We start from the raw sequence: 27771 nt of genomic DNA on the forward strand, positions 1-27771 counted from the left end.
TTTTTGCTTTTTAGGGCTACATGTGCAGCACATGGAATTTCCCAGGCTAGGGGTCAAATTGGAGCTGCAGCTGCCTGCATCTCACAGCAGCACTGGATCTTTAACACACTGAGCAGGGCTAGGGATGGAACCCAACCAACATCCTCAAGGTTTTTAGTCGCTCTGGTTATCACTGAGCCATGACAGGAACACCTAGAAAACAGTTTTTAAAACAGCCTGCCAATTTATGATCCGTGACTGCCATCTAGAGGTAAAATTAAAACATGGCCTCATAACCAAGCAAACACAAACCCTGAAAGCCTTTTTCTTCCAAACCCCGTCCAGCCAAAGAGCCAGTTTCTACAAATCAAATGGCCCAATAACAACTGGTCCTTAGTGTCTCAAATTTCTTTGAACTGCAATTTCAGACTTTCTCGGAGGGAAGCAGGAAGGCTTAGCCCAGCTAGGTAAGGCAGAACAGAATGTCCCCAAAGAATTGATTGCCATGAAAAATAAGTTTCCCACCACAAATAACACACACACATACACAAAACCATAAAGGCCAGCTGGCTTCAGAAACAACAAACCATCCCTGTCTTATGCAAACTACTTCAAATACCACTCCCCCTAAAGCAAAACAAAACAAAACAAAAGAGGAACTCTGACTGGTTTATTTTATTAGGCTAAAATAGGTTCACTATCCTTCATCTTAAACTTTTTGGGGTTTAGAAGTTAAGAAAGATAATGTAGTGTGTAACTTGTGTATGACACTCCCAGCACAAGTGGCACCGGTCTCTTACAATCAAATATATTAATATTCTGCCATGAAATATACCAAATGGGATAAATAAAAAGTATAGTCTCACATTAGTTCAGATCAGGTTTAGCGGCCATATGAGTTTGCTGAAAAGGTACCCCCTCCCCCAAAAAAACCCTATTGCTACTTTTCAGAACCTTTTGAATTCTGGAATTGCAGATAAGAATTGTGGACTTCCGTAACTAATGCCAAACCAGTCTGGGATGCTAGTATGAGAAAAGAAAATTTAGCCCCAAATCATGAATATATTTGCAAAAATCCTAAAATAAAATGCTGGTGTATAGAATCTGGCAGCATATTAAAAAATCCTCTATCATGACTCCTGGAATGGGAGGTATAGTACCATGACCGTGATTATGGGTTCAAGTTGATGAACAGACTCATGAGACAGAAACAGATTTGAATCTAGACTACAAAGCGGGAGATAGACAGATGCCATTTTCATCTTCCTGGGAGGCCCCGCAGCTACCCAAGTACAGAGGTTCTTTTGTCATTCACCCACAGGTCATGAACAGCCACCACAGGAGATCCAAGGTGTGTGTGGGTCACCTGACTCATAGAAGCTGCAGCCCCTATTTCCCACCAATCATATACACCATTCTGGTTGTGTGAGCCCACTGACAACTCCCCTAAACTTATGCACACAACAAAGGAGGCATACCCGATGACCCCCATTTATCTTAACTCTGCTGTTTCCAAGGAAACAGTATTTGGAAGACCAAGGTCACTGTCAGGCAGACTTGCATCAGCCCAGGCCTGACATCAACTTTCCCTTTACTCACAGAAGGATTACTTCACATTAGAAAATCTATCACTGTGATTTGTCAATTAACTGGTAAAGGAGAAAATCAGATCATCCTTTCAAAAATTCAGAAATAACTTTCAACAAAATCATTTTGTTGAAACATTTTTTTAATAAGTTTCCTTATTTAAAAAACAAAAAACCAAAAAAATAAAAGCAGGAGTTCCTGTTGTGGCCCAGTGGAAACTAATCCAACTAGGAACCATGAGGTTGCAGGTTCGATCCCAGGCCTCACTTAGTGGGTTAAGGATTCGGCGCTGCCATGAGCTGTGGTGTAGGTTGCAGACGTGGCTCAGATCTGGCACTGCTGTGGCTCTGGCATAGGCCGGAGGCAACAACTCCGATTCGACCCCTAGCCCGGGAACCTCCATATGCCTCGAGTGCGGCCCTCAAAAGACAAAACACATACACACACACACACACACACACACACACACACACACAGAAAACCCAGCAAATTAATCAAAGGGAACTTTTCAAGGTATCTACCTCAAATCTAAACTTAAACTTAAGGTGAAAGTTTGGAAGCATTTCCACTGAGTCAGGAACAGGTAGGATTGCGCTCTGTTACCCTACTATTCACCATTATTCCGACTTCCTAGGCAATATAGTAAGTGATAAAAATTGGGAAGAGACAATACCATCTCTATTTTCAACTTATATTACTATCAATTTAGAAAATTTGAGAAAATCTAGAGAAAAACTATCTGAACTAGTAAAAGAGTTTGGCAGGGCTACTAGATATAAGATCAACATACAAAAATCAATAGATTACCAAATGCAGGAATAAGAAACTGAAAGATATAATAGGCAAAAAGATACCATTCACAATGTCAGTAAAAACTATTCTGTATCTAGGGATATATCCTATAAAACGTGTGCTAGAGGAGTTCCCTGGTGACCTAGCGGTCACCACTGTGGCTCAGGTTCAGTCCCTGGCCTGGGAACTTCTGCATATCGCAGTCATGGCCACAAAAAAAAAAAAAAAAAGTGCTAGACATTTACAAAGGAAAATACAAAATATTTCTAAAGTTATACAAAGAATATTTTTGGATTTCTCTCTCTTTTTCTTTTCTTTCTTTCTTTTTTTTTTTTTTTGTCTTTTTAGGGTCTAACCCACGGCATATGGAGGTTCCCAGGCTAGGGGTCTAATTGGAGCTGTAGCCACTGGCCTATGCCAGAGCCACAGCAACGCAGGATCTGAGCCGTGTCTGTGACCTACACCACAGCTCACAGCAACGCTGGATCCTTAACCCACTGAGCAAGGCCAGGGATCAAACCCACCACCTCACATTTCCTAGTCGAATTCATTTCCACTGCACCACAATGGGAACTCCTATTTTTGGATTTCTCATTGTGGCTCAGCAGTAACAAACCCAACTAGTCTCCACGAGGAGGTGGGTTCAATCCCTGGCCTCGATCCGTGGATCCAGCATTGCCATGAGCTGCGGTATAGGTCACAGACACAGCTCAGATCCTGAGTTGCTGTGTGGCTGTGGCATGGGCCAGCAGCTGCAGCTCAGAGTTGACCCCTAGGCTGGGAAATTCCATATGCTGCACATGAAGCCCTAAAAAAAAGGAAAAAAAAATTGTGAGGACTAAATGTCTGAGGAAATAGCTGCCTAGCACTAGGCCCAACACAGAGCAGGTGCCCAACACAGAGCAGGTGTGTCCTGTATGGGTTCATTTCACCTCCCTTTTCTGACTGTATTGCATTGTATATATACATGAATATGTACAGAGGAATCTATATAGTGTTTATATTCCCACCATTCCCCTCTCAATGGACTGAATTTGCTCAGGGAATATTAGCCCTTTTCCACCTCTTCTGGAATTCTGAGTGGTAGCATTCAAGTATTTAATGATTGGACTGTCCTAACCATGACAACTATCATATGCCCTTTCCCTGGTTTCTTCCTCTCCTGGTTCCCAGGCCTGTAGTCCACGTGCAGCTGACCACCTCCACGCCGGCCGCAACACCCCACCCCACCCCTCAACAGAAGCAGATGCTGGGTGAGTGACCCACATGCTTGCAGAAGAGGGGGCCAGAGCCTGTTACTGACCTGGACACCAGCATCCAGGCTCCTACTGGGTTTTTAATGGAGTACCTTCCCACAGGTGAACGTTTGTTCCCGCTCATCCAGACCATGCACTCAAACCTGGCTGGGAAGATTACGGGGATGCTGCTGGAGATTGACAACTCAGAGCTGCTGCACATGCTGGAGTCCCCCGAGTCTCTCCGCTCCAAGGTGAGCTGGTTCTCCGACCCTGTCACTTCGGCTCACTTGGCTCAGGATGTGTGTGGGGGGGTCTTCTGCCCCCATGACCTCTTCCTTGTGCCTCGCCTGCGATCCGAGGGTTGCTGTGCTGTGGGCATGTGAGAAAGCAGTTAACACCAGAAGCCCCCGCTGGGCCTGGGCGCCAGGGAGGGACGGAGGGACTCTCCTCAGATGTCACTGACCACCTGGAGATCTCTCACAGGTGGATGAAGCTGTAGCGGTCCTACAGGCTCATCATGCCAAGAAAGAAGCTGCCCAGAAGGTGGGCGCTGTTGCTGCTGCTACCTCTTAGACAAGGACAAACCGTATGTTTGGCTTTTTCATTTCCTTCAGTGGTGGTGGGGGGAGGTGCTGGGGGGGGTTTGTTTGTTTGTTTTGTCTGTGTGTTTGTTTTTGCTGCATCAGGAGCATGTGGAAATTCCTGAGCCACGAATCGAACCTAAGCCACAGCAGTGACAACAATCCTTAATTTCCAGGCCACCACGGAACTCCCAGAGCACTATTTTAGAACATGAATGTGACCATGGAACTCCCTATTACAACCTTCAGTAGCTTCTCAAAACTTATAAATCCTCCACGTGGTTTACAGGGCCCTGCATCACCTGATCCCTGCCCAGCTTGCCTGCCTAAGGTTTTCTGCCCCTCCCCTCCCTAACCCCCATGCTCTGGCCTTTCAGTTTCTTGAACACACAGACACTGTCTCCTCTCTCTGAAACTGTTTTCTCTACTTCCTCCTCTCTCTGGCTCCTCTTCCTCCAGGTTTCAGCTTAAATATGACCTCAGGGAGATCTTAACCCACTGCTGTATCTAAAGTAGATGGCCCTATTATTTTGTATAACTTATGTCGATCAGTGATTTATGTATTAGTTGTTTTATTCCAAGAGTTGGCAAATGTTTTTCCTAAAGAGTCTGATGGTAAATATTTCAAGCTTTGTAGGCCCTAGGTCTGCCCTTGCAGCGTGAAAACAGTCACAGACCAATACTTAAAGGAATGAGCATGTCTGGGTTCCAATAAATTTTTGTGTATGAAAATTGAACTTCAGTTTTTTTTTTTCCTTTTTTAGGGTCACACCTGCGACATATGTAAGTTCCCAGGCTAGGGGTCAAATCAGAGCTGCAGCTGCCAGCCTACACCACAGCCACAGCGAGCACAGCCACCACAAGGCAGGATCCCAGCCGCATCTGTGATCTAGGCAGCTGCTTGCTTGCAGCGACACTGGATCCTTAACCCAATGAGCAAGGTCAGGGATGGAACCTGCAACCTCAGGGATACTAGTCAGATTCTTAAGTTACGGAGCCAATAACGGGAAATCCTGAACTTCATATGGTTTTCATGTGTCAGGAAATATTATTCTTGTTTGGATTTTTTTTTTTCAGCTACTATTTGTAGCTCCGGGGTTGTCCAAAAACAAACTGGCGAGGGTGGACCGCGGGCCGTAGCTTATTGGTAGTTTATTATTTGCGGACTCCAGCTGATTGCTCACAGCACTGTTTTCCTCACGACAGCGCAAAGGCAGCGCGGGGACCAGGTTCCCTCACCCACCGAGATGCACCTGCGCAACGCCGGCGAGAATCACCGCGAGTAGGAAGCCACTTAGGCCCACGCCTAAATGGGCGGGGCCTGCGAGCGCCGAACGCGGGGGCGGGGCCCGAGAGCGGGCTTCCGGCGGAAGAGCGTGCGAGCAAGATGGCCACTACCAAGCGAGTGTTGTACGTGGGTGAGCAGGCGCGGGTGCTAAGTGGAGTCTGGGCGAACCTCGCCGTGAGTGGGTCGTGGCGTGGAGCTGGACAGGTCTCCGGACGCGGAGGCCGGCGAGCAGCTGTCTAGGCCGCATCTATGGCGGTATTGCTTGGCCTCAGGGTGGGACCCCGAGACCCAACGATCGCTTCAATTCTTCCAAGCCCGCTAAACTCACAGGAACCTCTTCACCTCTTGGGCCCAGGCCAGTGTTAGCTTAATATTAGGGACCTCTGAATCCTCGTGCCCATTCACTTTACATTCTTTGCAGAGATGGCTCAGCCCCCCTGTTGCCTTTAAGGAAAGAGTTCCCAGACTAGCCGGGTAAAAGTGGGAATAACGTTACTAGCGTAGTTTGATGAGCGCTTTGGTGGACAATGGTGATAGGGGCCTGGGTTCGGGAAGAAATGACCCTCCATTTGGAGAGTTTAGAGCACACTTATAGGATGCTGTGACGCTGGAGCTGATGAGTCTCAGTCAGTCAGCCAAAGTAGGGCAGGTGTGTTTACTAAAAGGGAGCATAAAGCAAAAGCCCAAAGGTGTAAAGTAGCCTGATACTTGGGGGCAAGGGGAGAGAGGCTCGAAGAGGTGGGCGGGGCCTTGTGAAAAACCTTATGTGCACTGCTAAGGCGTTTATACGTTATTCTGAGGACAGTGGGAAACCTTCTAAGTAGTTTAAGCAGAGAAATGATGGGTTAAAATCTGAACGTTTCCATGATGGTACTACTGGTTGGTTTTGTGGGGGTTATTTATGAAGTTACTGCAGTAATCCTGGGGCTTACTTCAGATAAGAGTCTTTTTTTTCTTTTTTTTTTGTCTTTTCTGTCTTTATAGGGCCGCACCCACGGCATATGGAGGTTCTCAGGCTAGGGGTCTAATTGGAGCTGTTGCTACCGGCCTATGCCACAGCCAACAGCAACACCAGATCCTAGTCGCCTCTGCGACCTACACCACAGCTCACGGCAATGCCAGATCCCTAACCCACTGAGCGAGGCCAGGGATCAAACCCACGACTTCATGGTTCCTAGTCGGATTAGCTTCTGCTGTGCCCCAACGGGCGCTTCTGCTGTGCTGCGACGGGAACTCCCAGATGAGAATCTTAAAGAAGGGTGATAGGAGTGTGCTTCATAAGTAGGCATGAGGGAGCAGATGAGAGGGGTGTTTGTGTACCCAAAGGACTGGATGGAAAGACCCCCTCCACTTGGTGGTCACGTGCTATCTGAATAGCAAGGACTTTTCAAGAGAATGGAGGGCAGTAACTCAGAAGGCCTTTGGCTTCTTTGCAGGTGGACTTGCAGAGGAGGTGGATGACAAAGTTCTTCATGCTGCTTTTATCCCTTTTGGAGACATCACAGATATCCAGATTCCTCTGGATTATGAAACAGGTGAGGCTTTTTATGTTTCTGAGCATGTTTCTCATGCTCAGAATTCTCCTGCTAGAAAGAGAACTTAAAAAAAAACAAAAACCAAAAAACAACATTTAGGTCATATCACAGTGCATTTGAGATATGCCTTGGGCAGCATGACAGTGATCTCAATGCAGGACTCTTCTTAGGCTTGCAGTTGTGAGCTGTAATTTGCAGAGTCCTATCTGTTGTATTTGAGATAAGACAGTTATCAGTTAGCCAGTAGGAAGATTGGTTTTGAGCTACGTGGAGATATGTTGTTTCAAACTACTTACCAAGTACTCTACCTCATCTCTCCCCTTTTTGGCAGCTGTGCTATTAATCAGGGTAGCAGGAAAGCCCAGCCCTAAGAGTGGAGCCTTAGCCTCTGCACATCTGGGTAAATTTTCTTTGGTTGTATTGGCTCTCTAAGGTTAATTGGTTAACTAACACTGTTGGGCACCTGGCCTTTCTATTTTGATTACCATTTTGTGGAGGGTAAAGACTAAAGGTCCTTACTCAGGTTTTAGGATTCATGTTTTATGCAAAGTTGTTGTTCAGAATGTGTATTTGAAATGGATAATTTGATAGATTAAATGACTTCATTTTTCCAGCTGTCTTGCATGCAAAGGTTAAAGTTTTACTTTAGCTTTGGAAGAAGAACTGAATCCTTCCCCCCATCCCCCACCCTGGCTACACCCATGGCATGCAGAAGTTCCAAGGTCAGGATTCGAACCCACACCACAGCTGCAACTCAAGCCACAGCAGTGACTATGCTGGATCCTTAACTTGTTGCTCCACCAAGGGAACTTCTTGTATTCTTATTTTAAAGATTAAAAGTACAGTTATTATTTAGCTATATTCACTACAGAACAGTTCAGTATAGCTTGAAATGTGGTTTAAACTAGGAAAAACCAAAGAATATGATTCCTTTTTCCAAAATAGTGATTGAATAGAATTTTCTAGTGAATGGATAAGACATACGACAGACTTCAGTTTCCTTATGACCACATGCTTCTTCCCTTTGCCCACGTGGTAATTGTGATTTTGTTTACTTTTTTTTTCTTTTTTTCTTTTCTTTTCAGAAAAGCACCGAGGATTTGCTTTTGTTGAGTTTGAGTTGGCCGAGGTGAGAAAATTCTATTACCTATGTTAAGTCTTTGGCTTCTGTTATTACTGTTACTGATTACAAAGGGAGCTGTTCGCCATTCGGTTGGGTTTCTGAGCCTCATGGTGATGGTTCCAGAGAGACAAAAGTGCTATTTGAAAGAAAGCTTTCCTTGCTTAATCAAACTGGAGGCTGTGGTTAACATCTGAGACTGTCAGGTGCTGCTCCTCTTGCTCTGCAGAGATTCTGCAGCTCTGCTCATTGAACATTCTTACATGGCAGTACTGGCGATTATTTCTCTGCCTTCCACTTTCTTGCAAATAGCTTTGCCACCAACAGAGAACTTTCTTGTTGGGTTTTTTTTTTTTTTTTGGCAGTGGTGGGGTGGTTAGTTTTTGTTTTGTTTTCCTACTGAGCATGTATCTAGACACCACAGGAAGCATTGAGCTGCATGCCTAAACTTGTCCTTGTCTTTCCTTGGCAGGATGCTGCAGCAGCTATTGACAACATGGTATGGCTGAGAATCCTCATACTTAACAGAAGTTACTTTTTGATGGTACAGAAGGTCTTTATTCATAAACTGGTTTGCAGAACCTCCCAAGTTACAATGTTGCATGGGGAAGTAGAATTTCATCATGTGAAAATATCCACTGTGGAAGTTGCCATTGTGGCTCAGCAGGTTAAAAACACAATATAGTCTCCTCCACGAGGAGAGGGGTTCAATTCCTGGCCTCGCTCAGTGGGTTAAGGATCTAGCATTGCCGTAAGCTGCAGCATAGGTTGCAGATGTGGGTCAGATCTGGTGTTGCTATGGCTGTGGGGTAGGCCTGCAGCTGCAGCTCTGATTCGACCCCTAGCCCAGGAACTTCCATGTGCCATATGTGTGGTCATAGAAAGAAAAAAAATTCACTGTGTATTGATCACTTGTAAAATTATCCTTACTCAAGATAATATGAGGAAAGATTGTATGTATGTGTGTATATATACATATATATATATTCGCTTGGATCTCTTAGCTGACAGCAGAATTGACACTTTGTAAATCAACTATACTTACATTTTTAAAAAATTAAATTAAGTTTTAAAAAATTGTCCCTACTCAAACATCTTTCCCCATTTGACAGTAATGTAAATCCTTACCATCCTTGTTGACCACTCTAACTGGCTGACCCTGTCTAGGGTAGGAAATTGCAAACCAGTGCAAACAGATTGTACAATGAAATCGTGTATTTTGTAAAAAGAGGCAGGATTTCATGATGTGTTGGACAAGTTAACAACTAGGAAATTCAGTAAGGAGAATGATAGGGTGTGCAGCTGATGCAAATGATTGGAATAGCCTGGAGCGGTCCTTTTGGGAAATGATGCAGCTCTTGAGTATTTATTTCATCTTTGAGATGCTTATGATTTTTCACCACAAAGATATCATATCATACCGTTGATAGTATTTTGTTGGAAAGAAAATACTGCGGATTAATCAGCTTCCATTACATTTTTGTTCTACAAATTAGTGCGTAAACCTGAATTTTAACTGTATTTTCTTTTTTTGTCTGCACCTGCGGCATGTGAAATTTCCCAGACCAGGGATCGAACCTGCACCATAGCAGTGAACCGAACCATTGCAGTAACAATGCTGGATCCTTAACCCATTGCACCACAAGGGAACTCCTATCCTTCACTTATTTATTTATTTATTTATTTATTTATTTATTTATTTTTTGCTTTTTCAGGCCATACTTGTGGCATATGGAGGTTCCCAGGCTAGGGATTGAATTGGAGCTACAGCTGCCGGCCTACACCACAGCCATAACAACGTGGGATCCGAGCCACATCTGTGACCTACACCACAGCTCAAGGCAACACTGGATCCTTAACCCACTGAGTGAGGCCAGGGATCAAACCAGTATCCTCTTGGATCCTAGTTGGGTTCATTAACTGCTGAGCTGCAAAGGGAACTCCCTCCCCTTCACATTTTTACCGTTATGTTTTCTTCACTGCTTCAAGTGGATTCACATTAAGTGACCTTTCCTGGTATCAGTTATCTTTGGATACAAAAATTTTCTTTTATTCCTATTCTCTGTTACCTATTCACCAAACATGTTCCTCATCTCTCACTTCTTACCCTTTCAAGGCTGATCTTGACTTGGAGGTGAACTTGTGTACTTAGAAACCACATTTATCCTCGTAATTTCAGAGTGCTCTGAATCTTGAGTCAGTTTTGGTAGCACAAGTCCTTCCTGGTATTGAAAGAAAGGATGTGTGTGATGGCTCCAAGGAGGAAATTCCCTGCCCAGAGACTGCTGTGTGGCAGGTGCATAGCTTGCTGTTAGGGGCTCAGGGATTAAGGGAGAACAAATCATGAGCTTATCTCAGATGTATCAGAAGTAAACAGAAAGCTGTCTGATTTTACTTCAACCTAACGGTTTAAGCAGCTGGATTTTCAATCTTTTCAGAATGAATCTGAGCTCTTTGGACGGACAATTCGTGTCAATTTGGCAAAACCAATGAGGATTAAGGAAGGCTCTTCCAGACCAGGTGAGTGGGAGCAACACAGGTTCCCCTTCACATCTTCCCCTTTGGCTTTGGTTGCCTTCCTGTCCCTGTTTTCTTGGAAGTAGGAGCTGAATAGCACTCTGGTGGTCAGGAGTAGAGGGTGGTTTATGCTGGTGAAGAATATGTACCATCTTTGTAGGGGGATAAAAAGAGTTTGAGTTTCTCAGCAAAGCCAGGGTAATTGTTTCCCTTACGAGAGAGGAACCCTGCCTGATCTCTTACCTGTCCCAGTTTTCTCAGCACTTGACGCTGGGGTGTGCCATTGAGTGTTAGGGCCGGTAAAGGCTGCACCTTTCCGTGAGGCAGAGCTTTTCCTGCTAAGAGGTGGACTTCAGGGCGGCAGACCCTGCGGGAACTGACCTTACCCCTGGGAGTTCCCAAGGCAGAGTCTTCTAGGCAAAAATACCAAAGAGTAAGGTCTGCTTAGTAGCAGTTGGCTGATGGGTTGAATTTGTTCATCTTTGCTCACTTTCCTTTCAGTTTGGTCCGATGATGACTGGTTGAAGAAGTTTTCTGGAAAGACTCTTGAAGAGAATAAAGAAGAAGAAGGCTCAGAGCCTCCCAAAGTAGAAACCCAGGAGGTGAGATTGCAGGCTGGCATGTCTCACAGGAGGCTTTGTTTTTTAAGGTTTTATGGAAATTTGCAAACATATATACAAAAGCAGAGAGAATGAAAACTGAACTTTTATGTGTTGTTGGAGGTGGTGTTGAGTGAACTAAAGAGGAGCTTTAGGCTCCTCGTCCTTGTGCCTGCGTGAGGAGCTTCCAGGCTCGGGTCCTGTTCTGTGATTACGCTGAGGTGAGGAAGGGTAGTGAGCCCACCCCAGTGCCCCTCCTCATCATTCTCCCTCTTTACCCGAAGCATCAAGTCCCAGGCTCACAGTCTTGCTGTCCTGACATAGGGAAGGCAGGACAGGGTTGGGGTCCTTCCCTGCATCCTGTGCACTGGTCCAGGTCTCCTGAGAGCCCACAGTGGCACCTTCTGATCCTCAGCCTGCCTCTCACCACTGCCTCTCAGGCTGCCCCTCTGCTTCATGTTCTTCTGGATTTCTTTCTTGACCCATGGAGTCTCTCTGTCTCCCCTCTTGACCAAAACAGGGGCAGTCACTCTGATTTTTCACCACCTCTTCTGTGCTGTTGACTTTTTTGGACTCTGTTTCTAGTCCTGAGCTTCAGATTTCTTTCCTCCTTCCTTCCTTCCTTCCTTCCTTCCTTCCTTCCCCCAATTTTTAGGGCCGCACCCAGAGTGCATGGAGGTTTCCAGGCTAGGGGTTGAATTGGAGCTACAGCTGCTGGCCTACACCACAGCCACAGCAACTCAGGATCTGAGCTGTGTCTGCGACCTACACCATAGCTCACGGCAATGCTGGATCCTTAACCACTGAGTGAGGCCAGGGATGGAACCTTCATCCTCATGGATGCTAGTCAGGCTCATTACCGCTGGGCCACAATAGGAACCGCCAAGCTTCAGATTTGTGCTGTGAGTCTCACAGGCAGCGTAAAGCTACCTAAAATGGATGCCTCCCTTCTCTGATCCTGTTCTTCCTGTGCTCTCAAGCTCACTAATTTGCCACCATCCGTGGCAAAGCAGAGCACAGTAATGGCCCATAGAGAATGTCAGTGGAGAGACCCTAGGTCACCCTAGACCCCTCATTAAAGTAGAGTCGGTGCATTGTATTCTGCTGAGTTTTTCTCTTAAACCTTCCTTGAATCCCTCCTCCTTTCCTGACTCCATCGCCCAGCTTCTCATCTCATCTGGGTAATTGCAGTAGCTTCCTAACTGGTCTTCTAGCTGCACTTTTACTCCCCTCCTATCTGTCATAAGGGCAGCTAGATCTTTTTAAAGCATAAGATGGATCATCTGACTTTCCTGCTGAGAACTTTTCCATAGCTACCCATCATCTGTCCCAGGGGATAAAGGCCTTGACCCTGCCCACCTCTCACCTTGCAGACCACACTTTACACCCTTGGTAAAACCAGTCTTTGTATTTCCTTGTATGTCTTTGCTTTGGTATAGGCTGCTCAAGTGCTTATTGCCTTTCCCTTTCTTGTCAGTAAATTCTGTGAGGACAGGGGCCTTTGTACTGTGCATCTTGTTAATATAAATGTGGAATGTGAGGTGGGATAATGTGATTAAGAAAATGGACTTGGTTGGGAGTGGGAGTGACTTTGGGCAGGTTACTGAACTGCATTGTACCTCAGTTTCCTCGCCTGTAAAATGGGAATGATGGTAGCACTGATCTCACAGGTGGTCATAAAGATGAACAGATCACATACAATGTTCCGAATAGTTCCCTGTACCTGGCAAGTGCTGTGTGAGTATTTGTTGTTACAGCTATGCTGCTGCCCTTGTTAGCAGCAGAGTCATCACAGTACCCTCAGTACCCAGTGTGATACCTCAGCGTTAGTTAAACTGAACCACAAGCAAGTTAAGGACGCTTGACTTTTCTCTTTGGAGCAACTGTGACAGCTGTATTAACTGTCTCCTCTGCCCAGCCTTGTCTGCTTGGAGGATAAAGCAAGGCCCAGGCTCCTCCACAGTCCTCTGAGCACTTAGGCCCTGCTTGCTTCCATTGCAGCCAGCCTGTGGATATGCAGGGCTGAGCATAGAAGGAAGGGGTGGTGTTACAGAAAGGGGTCCATTAAACTGGAGTAAGGGGGGTGGGCTTTAAGAGGGGTTTGAAGATGCTGAGAGTTTTGTGTTGTAGACCAGAAAATTACTGATCTGTGATTGCAGGGGAGGGTGATGGCGAAGCGAGCTGACATGCTGAGAGGGTGTGATGAGAAAACATGCCTGCAAGTGGGGCTCCAGGCAGAGGGTACTGAGGTTCTGTGTCACTAGATGTCCAGCTGGGGACCGTGGCTGTGGCCTCTACCCGCTGCAGCGCTGTCAGGGCTCAGGGCCTTCCCTGTCAGCACTTTGCCCAGCCTGCTTGCTGCAGTTGGGTTCCAGTGTGGATCCAGAAGAACATTCACTCCAGTGAGTGAGGGAGGTCTCTAACCTGGCCATTTCTCCTGCGTCCAGGGGGAGCCCACTGCCAAAAAGGCCCGGTCAAACCCCCAAGTATACATGGACATCAAGATTGGGAACAAGCCAGCCGGCCGCATCCAGATACTCTTGCGTTCAGACGTCGTTCCCATGACAGCAGGTGAGCAGGACTCCTGTCGGGAGGGCGGGAAGCTGGTGGCTGAGCAGTGAGCCTTCCCAAGATTCTCAGTGCCTCCATTCCTGTGACATTGTTTCTGACCCAAGTTGCTTTGCAGCATCTCACATTGTGGGATCTAGTAACAGATGAGTCAGAGCAGGCATTTTTAAAGCTTTGTAAGTAGTAGTTTACTGGTTTTTATTTTATTTTATTTTATTTTATTTTTTATTTTTTTTTTATTTTATTTTTTTGCTATTTCTTGGGCCGCTCCCGCGGCATATGGAGGTTCCCAGGCTAGGGGTCCAATCGGAGCTGTAGCCACCGGCATACGCCAGAGCCACAGCAACGCAGGATCCGAGCCGCGTCTGCAACCTACACCACAGCTCACGGCAACGCCGGATCGTTAACCCACTGAGCAAGGGCAGGGACCGAACCCGCAACCTCATGGTTCCTAGTCGGATTCGTTAACCACTGCGCCACCACGGGAACTCCAGTGTACTGGTTTTTAATAGTCTTTTTATTTTTCTTTAACATAAGTAAACATGTATTTATGGGTTTTTTTTAAAAAAAACCTACATATAGGAATTCCCATTGTGACTCAGAGGGTTAAGAACCTGACATAGTGTCCATGAGGATACAAGTTCTATCCGTGGCCTCGCTCAGTGGATTAAGGATTCAGCATTGCTGCAAGCTGTGGTGTAGGTCGCAGATGTGGCTCAGATCTGACATTGCTGTGGCTGTGGCGTAGTCTGGCAGCTGCAACTGTTTTGACCCCTAGCCTGGGAACTTCCATATGCCACAGGTGCGACCCTAAAAAGAAAAAAAAAGAACTACTCACGTATTATATATATATATTCTAACAATATTGAAGGCAATGAATTGAAAATTTAAGTCTTTTTGTCTTCTCTACATCTAGTTTACCCTTCAGAAGTAATTACCGTTAACTAATAGTTTAAGTATTTTGTCATTTGTTAAATACTGACTCCTATTTACTCTTCTTTAAAATCTAAATTTTCTTGAAGACAAATAGTTTAAAATGTTAGTTTCACAAAGCTTGCTTATTTATTTATTTTGCTTTCTTTTTTCTTTTTTTTTTTTTTTTTTTTAGGCCCACACCCATGACATATGGAAGATCCCAGGCTAGGGGTCAAATCAGAGCTACAGCTGCTGACCTACACCACAGCCACAGCAGCACAGGATCCAAACTATGTCTGCAACATACACCACAGCTCACAGTAATGCCGGATCCTTAACCCACTGAGCGAGGTCAGGGGTCGAACCCACATCCTCATGGATACTAGTCTGATTGTTTCCACTGCACCACAACAGGGACTCTGGACAAAGCTTGTTTTAAAAAGCAGCAGTGCCCCGGTGCTGTCTTCATCACTAACACCATTGCTGCTTCAACTCCTAGTGGATTCTTTTGATTTTTCACCTCTGTATCGGTAGATAATAGATTTGTGTTGCTATTTCCTGGTTTTTGTTTTTCGTTTTTTCATTTTAGACATTATCTATTGGCTTCCCACTTCAGAAGATAAGGATTAGCTTTTCTATCACCTTTTCTGCTCCTTCATCTTCCTTGTATTGTTACCATAGTTTTGGTTAGGTCATGGGTTATTTTAACTATGAATGCATCATATTATAGCTTCTTTTCATACATTCCATTTTGTTTTCCTTGGAATTCATAATTGTCTTATTTTCATATTTGCTTTGTCCACTGTGCACACATTCCTGAGTCTCTCCCAAATTCTCCTGCTTGTATAACTCTCTCATCATGTTCAGTTTCACTTTTTCCTCCATGGAAGCTTCTGACCTCCTCTGGCCTGGACCAGTTGCTTTCCAGGCCCACTGCATAGCTATTGTCATGAGATCTCCTCTTTTCACTTATTATGTTGGCACCTCTGTTGTCATTTTTGGTCTATTCCCTCATTTCAGTAGAGGCCATGCTTCTGTAGCTTCTGGAGAAAAGAGCTTGGGGGAGTGAGTTTTTTGAGACAGATATAGGAAAATATCTACTTTCCCATTTGATAGTTTGGGAGTAGAATTCTGGAGAAGTCTAATGTCATTCTGATGCTTGGTCCTTTATAAAAAACTTTTTTTCTGTCTAGAGCTAAGCTGTCCAGTATGGTAGCCACTAGCCACATGTGACTAGTTAAGTTTAAATTAATTCAAGTTAAATAAAATTAAAATTCATTTCCTTAATTACACTAACCAAGTGCTTAATAGCTGTTAGATAGCACTGGTGTAGAGGCTAGGAGGGTCTCTTTGTCCTGAAACAGTGCCTTTGGAGTAGGTCACCTTCCATCCATCATGCTGGATATTCAGTGGACCCCATTGCATTAGTTTTTCTATGCTGCTGTAACAAATTATTACAGACTTAGAACACAAATTTATTACCTTGACTGTCCCAAAAGCAAGGCGTCCAACACAAGCCTCATTGGGCTAAAATGAAGGTGGTGGCTAGATTGCTGCGTGCCTTACTGGAAGCTCTAGGGAAGGATCTATTTCCAGAGACAGTCAGGTCATCAGCAGAATTCACTTTCCTGCATCTATAGACCAAGGTACCAGTTTCCTTGCTGACTGCCAGCTGAGGGCTGTTCCCAGCTTCAAGAGGTTTGTGGCCCCTTTCCTCTGTTTTCAAAGCCAGAAACAGTAGATCTAGTCTCTCTCATGTTCTGAATCTCTCCATCCACTTCGAACTCTCTCTGACTTCAGCCGAGAAAGGTTCTCTGGTTAAAGGCTTGTGATATATGAGGCCAACTTGGATAATCTGCTCTCCCCTCCTCAGTGTCCATAACCTTAGTCGCACCTGCAAAGTGCCTTTTCCCTTGTACAGCATAACATATTCTCAGGTCCATGGGGACGTGGACAGCTTGGTGAGCCATTGTTCTGCATATCACAGCCATCCATCAGGACAATCCTATCCTTTGGTTTGGGGAAATTTCCTTGAATTATTTCTTTGCTTTTTGTCCCTTCTAATTTCTTGCTTCTCTCATTCTGGGGCCTTTCTAAATGTTCTTTTTCATAGCATCCTGTGCTTATTCCATGCACGTACTATCATTTTGTCTTGGGATATCACTGAAGTTTCTCCTTTGTATACAGCTTATGTTTTAAGTCACATTTTCCTGGGTTTTTAAAATTTTGTTCTGCTTCGTTACTGGTCTGTTTTAGTCTTTGCTTTTCACATTAGATGCCTTCCTCATCTTTAAGACTAGAGCCCCAAAAATCTGCTTGGGAACTCCCTGGACATCGATCGGTAAGGCCTCCTGACTGGGGCTTCCACTGGAAGGGGATTTTCTCTCTGTTGGACCCTGGATGTCAGTGTTCCTGAGTTATGGTCCCTTGGACAGAGCAGTGTCACAGAGAAGCCTCCAGTCTCTTGCTAGTGGTCCTGTGTCCATCTGTTTGCTGTCATAGTGAGTGAGATGGGAGCAGTAGATAAACCTTAACTCAGTCTCCATTTGTCATTGTGTCTCAGCCCTTGGAGATGTGTAGTGCATCCCAGACCAGAGACCCTCTGCTTTAACCTGCCAGAGGGTAGATAGAGCTCCAGCTGGCAGCCAGGGCCAGGGAAGGGAGAGCCTCTGGGGGCTAGCTGCTTTCCTAAACAGGCCTTCAGTCTGACTTCCTGCTTTGAGAACCATCCTCACCTCGTATCTGAGCTTCTGCCCCATAAATTACTTCTCTGCTTTACTAGTGTAAGCTTCAGCTTTGTTAGGTCTGCTGTATCAGTTATGGCTCATCTGTTTGTCTTCTAGGTTTCAAAGATTTTTGTTGCTTTTATCTCTTCTCTCTCACACACACACACACACCTTTTTTGGTCATTTTATCCATTTTTCTAAGTGCACAATTTACTGGAATTAATTGCATTCACAGTGTTGTACAACTCTTAGCACCATCTATTTTCAAAATTTTTCCATCACCCTAAACAGAAACTTGGTACCCATTAAACAGTAGGTCCCATTCTTCTCTCCACCAGCCCTTGGTAACATCTCATCTACTTTCTGTCTCTCTGAATTTGCGCTCCTAGATATTTCATGTAAATGGAATCGCATAATGGTCCTTTTGTGTCTGGCTTATATCACTTAGTGTTTTCAAGGGTTGTCTGTATCTCAGTGTCTTGTTCATGTTCATGACTGGATAATTGCTATTCACATGTTGATGGACACTTGAGCCTTGTTTCCACTTTCTGGCCATTGTGAGTAGTGTTGCTGTGAACGCTCATATACGAATATGTTCAAGTACTTGTTTTCAGTTATTTGCGGTGTCTTCCTAAGAGTAGAAATGCTAGTTTTTACGGTAATTCTAATTTAACTTTTTAGGAACTGCCAAACTGTTTTCCACAGTGGCTGCACTATTTTGCATTCCCACCAGCAGTGTTTAAGGGTTCTGATTTCTCCACATGCTTATGAACACTTGTTTTCTGTTATTGTAGCCGTCCTAGTAGATGCGATGTGGGATCTCACTGTGGTTTTGATTTGCGTTTCCCTAATGACTAGTGATGTGGAGCATCTTTTCATGTGCTTAGGGGCAGGGGCCCTTTGTGTATGTTCTTTGGAGAAATATCTATTCAGATCTTTTACCTGTTTACTGAATTGTTTGTCTTTTTGTGGTTGAGTTGTGGGATTTTGTTGTGTGTTCTGGGTATTAAACCCTTCAGGGATAAGATTTGCAAATATTTTCTTCCATTCCCTAAGTTGCCTTTTCACATTGTTGAGAGTATTTGATGCACAAAAGTTTTTCATTTTGATGAAGTATAATTTGCCTATCTTTTCTTTTGTTACTTATACTTTTGGTGTCGCAATTAAGAAAACCATTGCCAAATTCAAAGTCACAAAGAGGTGCCCTTGTTTTTTTTCTCAGATCCTGTTTGGTTTTTCTTTTTTTAAAAAAAAAAAAAAAAGACCACACCCATGGCATATGGAAGTTCCCAGGCAGGCTAGGGGTTGAATCGGAGCTGCAACTGCCAGCCTACACCACAGCCACAGCAACACCAAATCTGAGCTGCATCTGCAAACTACACTGCAACTTGCAGCAATGTCAGGTCCTTAGCCTACTGAGCCAGGCCAGGGATTGAACTGGCATCCTCATGGATACTAGTCGGGTTCTTAACCCACTGAGCCACAACAAGAACTCTTGGTTTTTCTTTTTAAAAATTGCTTCACTGTCAGTTTAGTTGGAGCAGAGCTGGAATGCATGTGATCACTCCTTCTTTAACCAGAAATCCCTTCCAGTCCTCCAAGATGTCAGTATCTCAAAGGTCTAAATGAACATTAAACAAGTAGAATGTGGTATTTCAGCCTAGTTAGAGAGAGGCTTTCTTGGTTTGTTCTTTAACCCGGGTGCCTTTTCCTTTCTGGGCCCCAGAGAACTTCCGCTGCCTGTGCACCCACGAGAAGGGCTTTGGCTTCAAGGGCAGCAGCTTCCACCGTATCATCCCCCAGTTCATGTGCCAGGGCGGCGATTTCACCAACCACAACGGCACTGGGGGCAAGTCCATCTATGGGAAGAAGTTTGATGATGAAAACTTTATCCTCAAGCACACGGGACCAGGTGGGACCCCATGGGTAGGTGGTGACGAGCAGGCCGGGCTGGGGCAGGATGGCTGCGCAGGGTGGGTGACAGGCCGTGGTTCTGGCTGAGGGGTCGGGGTCTGCAGGAGACCCACCCAGTGAGCAGAAGAGAAAGGTTTGGCGTCACTGGAGTGGAGCGAGCTTGTTTCCATCCATCTGCCCGCGTGTCCACACCCCCTATCGGCCTAGCTTAGATTCTGTGGTCCGCCATTGTAGGCCCTCTACTTCCCTCAACCCCACTGCCCGCCTCACTCCGTCAGACATACCCAGTAAAGTTTCAGTGGTTGGGCCCCAGCAACTAGAGAAAACGCAGAAGTGTACTGAAATTCATTCCTGCAGTTCCTCAGGGGGCGCTCGGCAGCCTTACTAGCTAGAGCTCCCGTCCATCCCTCCTTCACTACCAAAGCCTCCATGTCACCCTCTGCCTCAGCCGACACTCGGCCTCCTCCACCATGTCCACACATCCCCCTCTGACTTCCCTCCAGGTACAGGGGCTTGGCAGCGTCCCCTCTGCTCGTGGTCTGGACCCCTGCCCTCTCCCCTACTTCGGAGCCTGGCTTCTGCAGTTGGGCCCCCGCCCCACCCCACCCCCCACCCCGTGAAATGCATTTCCCAGCTCTGCTGGGCCAGCCCGTCAGCGTACAAGCCCGCAGGATCAGTCTTTTTTAAAAGTGCTTTGACTCACACCTCTCAGCCATCACCCTTGCCTCCAGTCCCCCTTTTAAGCAGAACTTCTTAAAGAAGTTATGTAGGCTCTCTGCCTCCTGTTCTCACCACCCGCTCTAGACAGACTTCTGACCCCACAGTCCACTGAAACCACGCTGACCCAAGACGCCAGCAGTTCCGTCTTGCACGTGATCTCCCTGCCCTTGCCTCATCCCACTCCAGCACTCTGGCCTCTGCTACCAGACATCGGGGGCTGAGAGCAGGGTGGAGGGAGCCGACCTGGTCTTTCTCTCCCCAGGCCTGCTCTCAATGGCCAACTCTGGCCCAAACACCAATGGCTCCCAATTCTTCCTGACGTGTGACAAGACAGATTGGCTGGACGGCAAGCACGTCGTGTTCGGGGAGGTCACGGAAGGGCTGGACGTCTTGCGGCAGATTGAGGTGGGCGGCCATGTGGGGGAGCAGGAGGGGGGCTCCGGTCCTGGAGGGAGAGGCCCGGTGGCGGCGGCTGGGGTGGGGAGGGCGGGGCCGGGTGTCCCTGAGCCACATGGACCCTCCCCGCTCCCTCCCTGATTCGGCCTCTTCCGTTCTGCCCCGAAGGCCCAGGGCAGCAAGGACGGGAAGCCCAAGCAGAAGGTGATCATCTCCGACTGTGGGGAGTACGCGTGAGGCGCCAGAGGGCTCCTGTTGGCGGCAGCAGGGCCTTGTGTCCTGGTCAGCATGGGGCAGCTCCTCTGCGGGCACAGCCTGGCCTCCTCTGGCTCTGCCCCAGGTGTGGCCGAGGGCCCAAGTGCCACCCTTCCCTCTGGACAGCTGTGCATGGCCTTTCCAGCCTTTGCTGCCAGGCCCAGCAGTGTGACTCTTAGACATTTTCTTCTGGTAAAATAAATCCTAGTTTTTGTATTGCCGCCTCCAGCTAGTTCCTGGGAGTTATCAGAGCTCACATCTAAAGCTCAGTTGTCTCCCTGAGATAGGTTGACAAAGAAGTAGGGCACAGCATCTTCCCCACAGATTTGCTTTCCTCCCTTGGGCTAGTCCCTGAGAGGGAGGTGAGAGAGCTTTAAGCCAGTACCCTTGTCAGACCATTGTCAAGACCACGGAAATCAGGGGGAAAGTTCCTGTCTTCCAGTGCCTCTACTCCCGTATCATGCTGCCAGTCTCACAGCCAACGGGTGTACTTCTCAGTCTCTGTGAATCATTTGTTTATTTTACCTTCATTATACAGATTTTTTTTTTTTTTTTTCCTTGAGGGCCGCACCTGTGGCATATGGAGGTTCCCAGGCTAGGGGTCGAATCAGAGCTGTAGCTGCCGGCCACAGCCACAGCAACGGAGGATTCAAGCCGTGTCTGCAGCCTGCACCACAGCTCACAGCAACACCGGGTCCTTAACCCACTGAGTGAGGCCAGGAATGGAACCTTCGTCCTCATGGATGCTGGTTGGGTTCGTTAACCACTGAGCCACAACGGGAACTCCAACACAGATGTTTGATACTTTATTACTCAGAGTGCCTTCTCCATGCCCTGTACTATACTTACTTGTGAGGGAATGAGAGGTTAGCAAACCCCCTGAGTCTAATCAGCCCACTGCCTGTTTTTGTGAGTCTAGTTTTACTGGAACACAGCCACACCCATTTGTTTACATGTTGTCTGTGGCTGCTTCCTAACTACAGTGGCAGTGTTGGTGACAGATCGTGTGTGGTCCCTGACGAGAGCTCTCCATAGCAACAGGGCCAATGGGATATGTGTCTAGGTACATAGACTTAGTTTACAGAACTGGCTCTGCAGTTGTGGGGGCTCACAAGTCTGCCATCTGCAGGGCAGGCCAGCACACGGGGAATAGTTGATGTTGAAGCTTGAGTCCAAAGGCCAGCTGGTGGCAGAATCCCTTCTCCCTCAGGTGACCCCAGTCTTTCTCTCCCACGGATGCCCAACCATAGTTGTGGAGGGTCATCTGCTTTACTCCAAGTCTACTGATTTAAATGTCAGTCATATCTGAAAAATACTTTCACAGCAAATTCTGGACTGGTGTTTGGCTAAAAAGTAGATACCATGGCCTAGCCTATTGACACATAAAATTAACAGCATGGTCCCAAAGCCTAAAATATTTACCATCTGAATCTTTGCAAGAAGTTTGCTGACCACTGATGAGACAGGTGGCCCCAGCCCTTCTGAACTCACATTCTGGTCCCTGTGTGCAGCCACTGTCTGCTGCTCAAGCCAGGCCAGCTTCTCCTCACTCCCATTCCATGGACTGGTCAGCCAGGCTTTAAAGCCTGATCTGCTGAAGGCTCTGAGCAAGGCCTGGGCCCTGCAGCCTCTGGACAGCTCCCTGTGGGATAGATCACTCAGATCATTCAGAGACCGCTGGGCTGGGCTTTTCCATCTTGAGTAGAAATCTGATGCTCCAGCAATGGCCTGTAGCGTTCAGTTCCCTAGCCCCAGAGATCCCAGGATAGTGCCTGCTGAGGGATGATAACACTCCGGCCCTCCCTGTGGCCCTCACATGCCAGATGGACTCCCAGCCCTCAGCTGAGCTCCCTTTGCTGCAGTTGGCTGGGTTTCTGCCTCCTCGTGCCTGCGCCGTACCACATAGTTACCCCTGGTCCTTCTGGAGCTGCCAAAAGAGGCCCCCGACCCCATCCCACCCTCGAGTGTGGACTCTGGTGGCGTTAGGACAGGCTGTAGTGGAGCAGGATGATAGCAGGAGCCAAGAAAGGATGTGTGTGAAGAGCTTAGCACAGCCATCCCAAGAGGGGACCACTCCTTTGACAATGACTTTGTTGCTTTCTGTTCTTCCCTGATATCCTGGGAAGGTTGAGAGCAGCCCACAGGTTGGAAAGCTCAGCAGGTTTGGAGTCATCCATGCCAGTGGCCTTCCCAGTACCCTTCTGGGTGTCCGTGGGTGTTATCTCACTGTCTTCATACCAGAACCCTGTGCAGAGGCACACCACTGCACAGGTCGCCCGGAACCACATGGCAGAGCTGGGGTTGGAAGCTTGGCCATCTCCCTCCACCCCACCCCCCACTGTAGTGGAGTCCTGGGGGGGTTTTCCTGAGCTCTAGCCTCAGTCTGCAGCAGGATGGCCCAAAGCTTGGGGGAGAAAGTCACAGGGCCCTGCTCTGCCAGACAGGAAGGGGGGCCCAGAGCCTGGGGAGCATCGGCCTGGTCACCTTGCTCAGCTGCTCACTGCACAGCACCGGCCTTATTGCTCAGTAGGCTCTGGCCTGTGGGGAGTGGACCCCAGGGCTCTCTCAGGCCTTTGTTCCAGCGTCAGGCCCCATCTGTGCCAGCCGCACAGAGGAGGAGACCTGGGATTGTGGCCCCAGAACCGGTCCTGTGACTGCTAGTGTTTCTCGCAGCATGTCTGCTCCAGATGCTGCTGGAACAAGAAAGAGATTTTTAGTGGTGAAAACTGAATCTTGTAGAGTTCAAGTGATGGAAAACTAGAGAGCCATATTTTCAAAAAATATTAACAGGGAAGACTTCACCATATAATAAAGTGGGAAAAGCACATCTAAAGCTGTTCATATAATACAGTATGATCCCCAATTTTGCATAAATACCTATGTGTGATATGTAAACGTGTATTTTATATGTATCCTAAGAAAAAAAGCCTAGAAATAAATTCACCAAAATATTAATAGTGTATTTATCTGACTTGTAGGATTATGGTGATTTGAATTGATTGAATTTTATTTTTTTTTTCCAAAATTTCTTCTAAAACTGCATTATCATTTTTTTTAATGGCCACATGCATAGCATATGGAAGTTCCTGGGCCAGGGATTAAATCCTTTACCCCCTGCACTGGGCCAGGGATCGAACCCACACCTCCACAGTGATCCAAGCTACTGTGGTCAGATTCTTAACCCACTGTACCACAGCAGGAACTCCCAAAACTGCATTATTTTAGTAATAAATGAAAAACAGTTTCTACAAAGTGGATTAAGTGCTTGCAAAAGGCCTCCCCATAAGGAGTAAAACTCAGGATGGACAACCCCCTGTTCAACCTGTCAGAGGGCACTTGGTGGGGTTGAGTGCCCTCAGGCCACTAGGATGCCCAGGTCTCTGGGAACACAGAACACAGTGTCACAGCCCTGGCCAAAGTGGACAAAAGCGTTCTTGTCCCAGGCTTTTAAAGCCATTGAGAACACAAGTCCAGCCCTCCAAGGACTGCGGTGGAAAAAGCACAGTTCTGAAATAAAACACTGTCACCCACAGAATACATTCTGGGAGGAGGAGAGGTTTGGTAGACAAACACAGAAGGGGCTCAAAATTAGCAAATTTGTTTGTAATAATACCAACAACTATCAGTTAAGCATTTATATGCCAGACATCATCCTAAATGTATATATACATGATCTTTTTAATAGCTTGGAAGGAAAGAGCCACTATCCTGCTTTCCAGTGAAAGAGAACCAGGATTCAAATCCATTTGGCTCCAAAAATCTATTTTTGCTCTGCTGCCTCTTTTCCTATTAGGGATTTTTCCAGAACATGTTACCGCCCTACCTTAGTTTGAAGACAGTGATCCTGACATAATGACTTGGTCTTGAGGCCAGGAATGCCCTGCAGATACCGAGACTGTCGTGCATTTCTTTTTAGCTCTTCACCCACGTGTCCTCCCTGCCTGTCAACTGTCATCGATTCCTCATTGCCACCTGTGGGTCCGAACTGCCCACCCTTATTTATCCTTCCCACCTGGTGCAACCAGGTAAACAAGCCAGGCCCTGAGCCAGAGGCCAGGAAATGCTGGCACCTGGACTGTAGCCACATTGCTTGGCTCAGCATACAGATAACTCTTGGAATTAAATGCTCAGGCTTTCTGTCCATTCACAACTGTTCCACCACTCAGGGCTTTTTTCATTTGATTTCATCTGGTGACTGGATGGTGAAAGTTGCTAGAACGGCCAGGTACAGAGGCAACTCACTGTTTTCCAATTGTTCTGCCTGAAGAAGGAGGATTGTAACTCCTAATCATTCCTGCTATGCACAGGTGAGATGTACCCCACATCTCCCACCACCCTTTGGGTAACACGACACGTTCCTGGTGTACCCCTAGCAAGCCAGTCACGGGGCCTAAAGATGCCAGGTGAAATAAAAAAATTAGTTTTTGGGAGTTCCAGTTGTGGTCCAGTGGAAACGAATCCAACCAGTATCTATGAGGATGCAGGTTCCATCCCTGGCCTCACTCAGTGAGTCAAGGATCCGGCATTGCCAAGAGCTGTGATGGTGGTCACATATGCAGCTCAGATCCTGCGTTTCTATGGCTGTGGTGTAGGCCGATAGCTACAGCTCTTTGAACCCCTACCCTGGGAAATTCCATATGTAGCAGGTGCAGCCCTAAAAAGCCAAAAAAAAAAAAAAAAGTTAGTTGTCAAGGTAATTGGCTAATTTGAGATTTAAAATGACCTAAATGACAATCCTTGATGTTGGGAAGAGAGAACTGTTAGATAAGTACTGGACCAACAAACAGGTTCCACATGACATGCCAGCTCTGCTTCACGATGGCCACCTGAGCTCTTTTCAGGGTTACTGGGCTGCCTCTGGGAGCCAGGGCTGGTAGACACAGATTCCCTGGCTGAAGGCCCTTTGCATATCACAAGTCCATGTTTCATGTTCAAGATGGAAAGGGAAGCCCAGAGGAGGAGGCCACCAACAAGTCATGTCCCCTAACATGCCACAGCTTAGATCCCTACACTGATGGGAAGCTCACCACTTTTTGTGTCCATAAAGAGGGTCTCTTCCTGTGCACTGGCTCCCAGAGTCCCTCCCAGGTCCAGGCAGAGGGGCTGCTGTCCCGCAGCAAGGCCCAGCCTCCACCCCTGCTGCCAGACCTGCGTTCCCGGAGAGTAGGTTCAGGGGCGCAAAGTGAATTCCAAGGACACGCCTCCTGGGCTGTGCCCGTGGGTTGGGGCGGGCCCCGGATCTGCTTTTAATGACACAGTTTGGGCAGCTGGACTCTGTCTGCTCTAGCAGGTAAATTACAGGCTTAGCAAGTCAGAAATCAAATAAATACTCCAGCTGCCGGCGGCTGCTCCAAGGAGAACAGTGGTTTCCGAGAACTTCCCCACCCAGCTCAGCCTAATTGCCACCTGTCACTCCCCTGGGACAGGGGACTCTTCTTTGGCTCACAGGCCCCAAGAAATAGAGCAGGGCTCCTGGGCACATAGGGTGATGTGACTTGGGTGACCAGCCTGTTTTTGACAACTTCCGGACACGGGCAGGTGCTGACAAGCCCTGCCTTTGCCCCACACCTGACCCCAGGCCACCCAGTGTCCCAGATGCGTCGCTCTGGGCACAGTGGATGGCTCCTTAGCAGGAGATGGCAGACAGTTTTCACATCACATGCCAACTCTCATCTGTTGGCGGTGCCAGCTAGAGTTCTGTGCTCATCATTTTGAAATTCCAGCTGTGAAAGAAAAGATTGAGGTTGATTACTGACTGTTGTGCACAAGGTAAAGGAGGTTGTATCATCTGTGCTGGGCGCTGCCATCCTGGGCAACGTGATGTATCCACCATACTTGATTCAGTGAAAAGATAACTTTCCTGCAGAGCTGAGCACCTGATGGTTCAACATGGTGACAGACAGATGGGGGTCAATGAAGCCCCCAAGATTTTTTGTTCCCCCAAAGTCTCTTCCTGAGACAGCAGAAGCAGATCAAGGCAGGAAGAGAGGGAAGATAAATGCCATTGGCCTTGGCCCTAAATCATGTTCATTCAGCTCTTTCTGGATGGAGGTAACCCACATGTATCCTTGTGGCCAGCGGTTTGGTAATTCAGAGCCCCAAATATAGAACATTGAGGGCAGTGCCACACTGGGCAACGAAAGTGCCCAGAAGCGCCCAGTACCTGGGAAGGGCAGGGAACTGGAAATGGGCCAGGACCCGTCTACACATCCCCAAACCCCATCATGAATGGTGAAGGGCCTGAGGGAGCCATCCAGGGTTCCAGAGGCCTTTGAGTTCATCGCACACCTGGCCGTAGCTGGGCCAGCAATGGACAAGGGCAGATCCTCAGACAGGACGCTGCCAACCTCCAAGGACAATCAGCACGTGCCTCTGGGGAGGGGGCTGGGGTAGACCCCTGCTTGATGACTCAGACCACCAGGACTGGAGGCCAGAGTTCCATCACGGCCTCAGGCAGGGAGGGGGCAGAGGCACCTGGAGAGGACCGGCCCTGGCGGGATGTGGGCTGCCTGCCCGAGCTGTGACGGCGTAAGGGGGGCCCAGCCTGTGGAGGGCTGTCCGGGTGGGGGCCAGCGCCAAGGTCCGGCATGGCGTCAGTGGCAGCCGCAGGCCCGGACCACCATGTTGCGGTGCTTGCGCAGGATGACGTTGTTGCTGCTGTCGTAGTAGAGCACGGAGGTGGCGCTCAGCTTGGTGGGCGCGCAGCACGCCTTGGGGACCACATCTGGCTTCATCAGGTGCACCTGGCGGGGGAGAGGGTGGCAGGCCGAGGTGTGAGACTTGTGGGCTCCTCCTGGGAACCCCCCCAGTTCCAGCCACCAAGTTCCTGCCACTTGGGCTCCGACTGCTCAAGCTGCCTCAGCTCTATCTGCACCTGTGGCTGGTCAGGTGCAGGCATGGGCTCTGCCCCGACCCTGCCCTCCTTGACCTGTGCCCTGCCCACTGCCCTCAGGCCCAGCCTGGGCACCTGCCATACCCCCTCCCCTCAGACAGGACAACTCAGACCCTGCTTGTCCCCAGCACGTGTGCTGGCGCTTCTGC

General features: G+C 47.6%; 3 protein-coding genes across 10 annotated transcripts in view; 2 read left to right on the top strand and 1 right to left on the bottom strand.

Annotated features, from left to right (window-relative positions):
• The first annotated feature begins 3692 nt into the window (after positions 1-3692).
• On the top strand, positions 3693-4193 carry LOC125133491 (polyadenylate-binding protein 4-like). The gene is made up of 2 exons (XM_047791650.1): positions 3693-3847; positions 4080-4193. The coding sequence occupies exons 1-2, from the start codon at positions 3698-3700 to the stop codon at positions 4167-4169; spliced, it is 240 nt and encodes a 79-aa protein (XP_047647606.1). The 5' UTR covers positions 3693-3697; the 3' UTR covers positions 4170-4193.
• Positions 4194-5537: 1344 nt separating this feature from the next.
• On the top strand, positions 5538-20946 carry PPIE (peptidylprolyl isomerase E). 8 transcript variants are annotated; one of them, XM_047793481.1, is made up of 10 exons: positions 5538-5587; positions 6902-7000; positions 8086-8129; positions 8593-8673; positions 10559-10640; positions 11139-11239; positions 13684-13807; positions 19172-19357; positions 20342-20484; positions 20644-20946. In XM_047793481.1, exons 4-10 carry the CDS (start codon positions 8617-8619, stop codon positions 20710-20712), a joined length of 762 nt encoding a protein of 253 aa, XP_047649437.1. In that variant the 5' UTR covers positions 5538-5587; positions 6902-7000; positions 8086-8129; positions 8593-8616; the 3' UTR covers positions 20713-20946. The 8 variants fall into 8 exon arrangements, with proteins under 8 accessions (XP_047649437.1, XP_047649435.1, XP_047649432.1 ...); XM_047793479.1 differs by having other exon boundaries at positions 8593-8619; XM_047793476.1 differs by having other exon boundaries at positions 5546-5820; positions 8593-8619.
• Positions 20947-25391: 4445 nt separating this feature from the next.
• The window catches only part of LOC125134336 (bone morphogenetic protein 8A), a 29235-nt gene continuing 26855 nt past the window's right edge, over positions 25392-27771 (bottom strand). The window contains exon 7 of the mRNA XM_047793482.1: positions 25392-27473. Within this exon, the coding sequence (XP_047649438.1) occupies positions 27324-27473 (150 nt within the window). The 3' untranslated portion in view covers positions 25392-27323. The remainder of the gene's footprint in view (positions 27474-27771) is intronic.

This window comes from Phacochoerus africanus, chromosome 8, assembly GCF_016906955.1.
Source record: "Phacochoerus africanus isolate WHEZ1 chromosome 8, ROS_Pafr_v1, whole genome shotgun sequence".
NCBI lineage: Eukaryota > Metazoa > Chordata > Mammalia > Artiodactyla > Suidae > Phacochoerus > Phacochoerus africanus.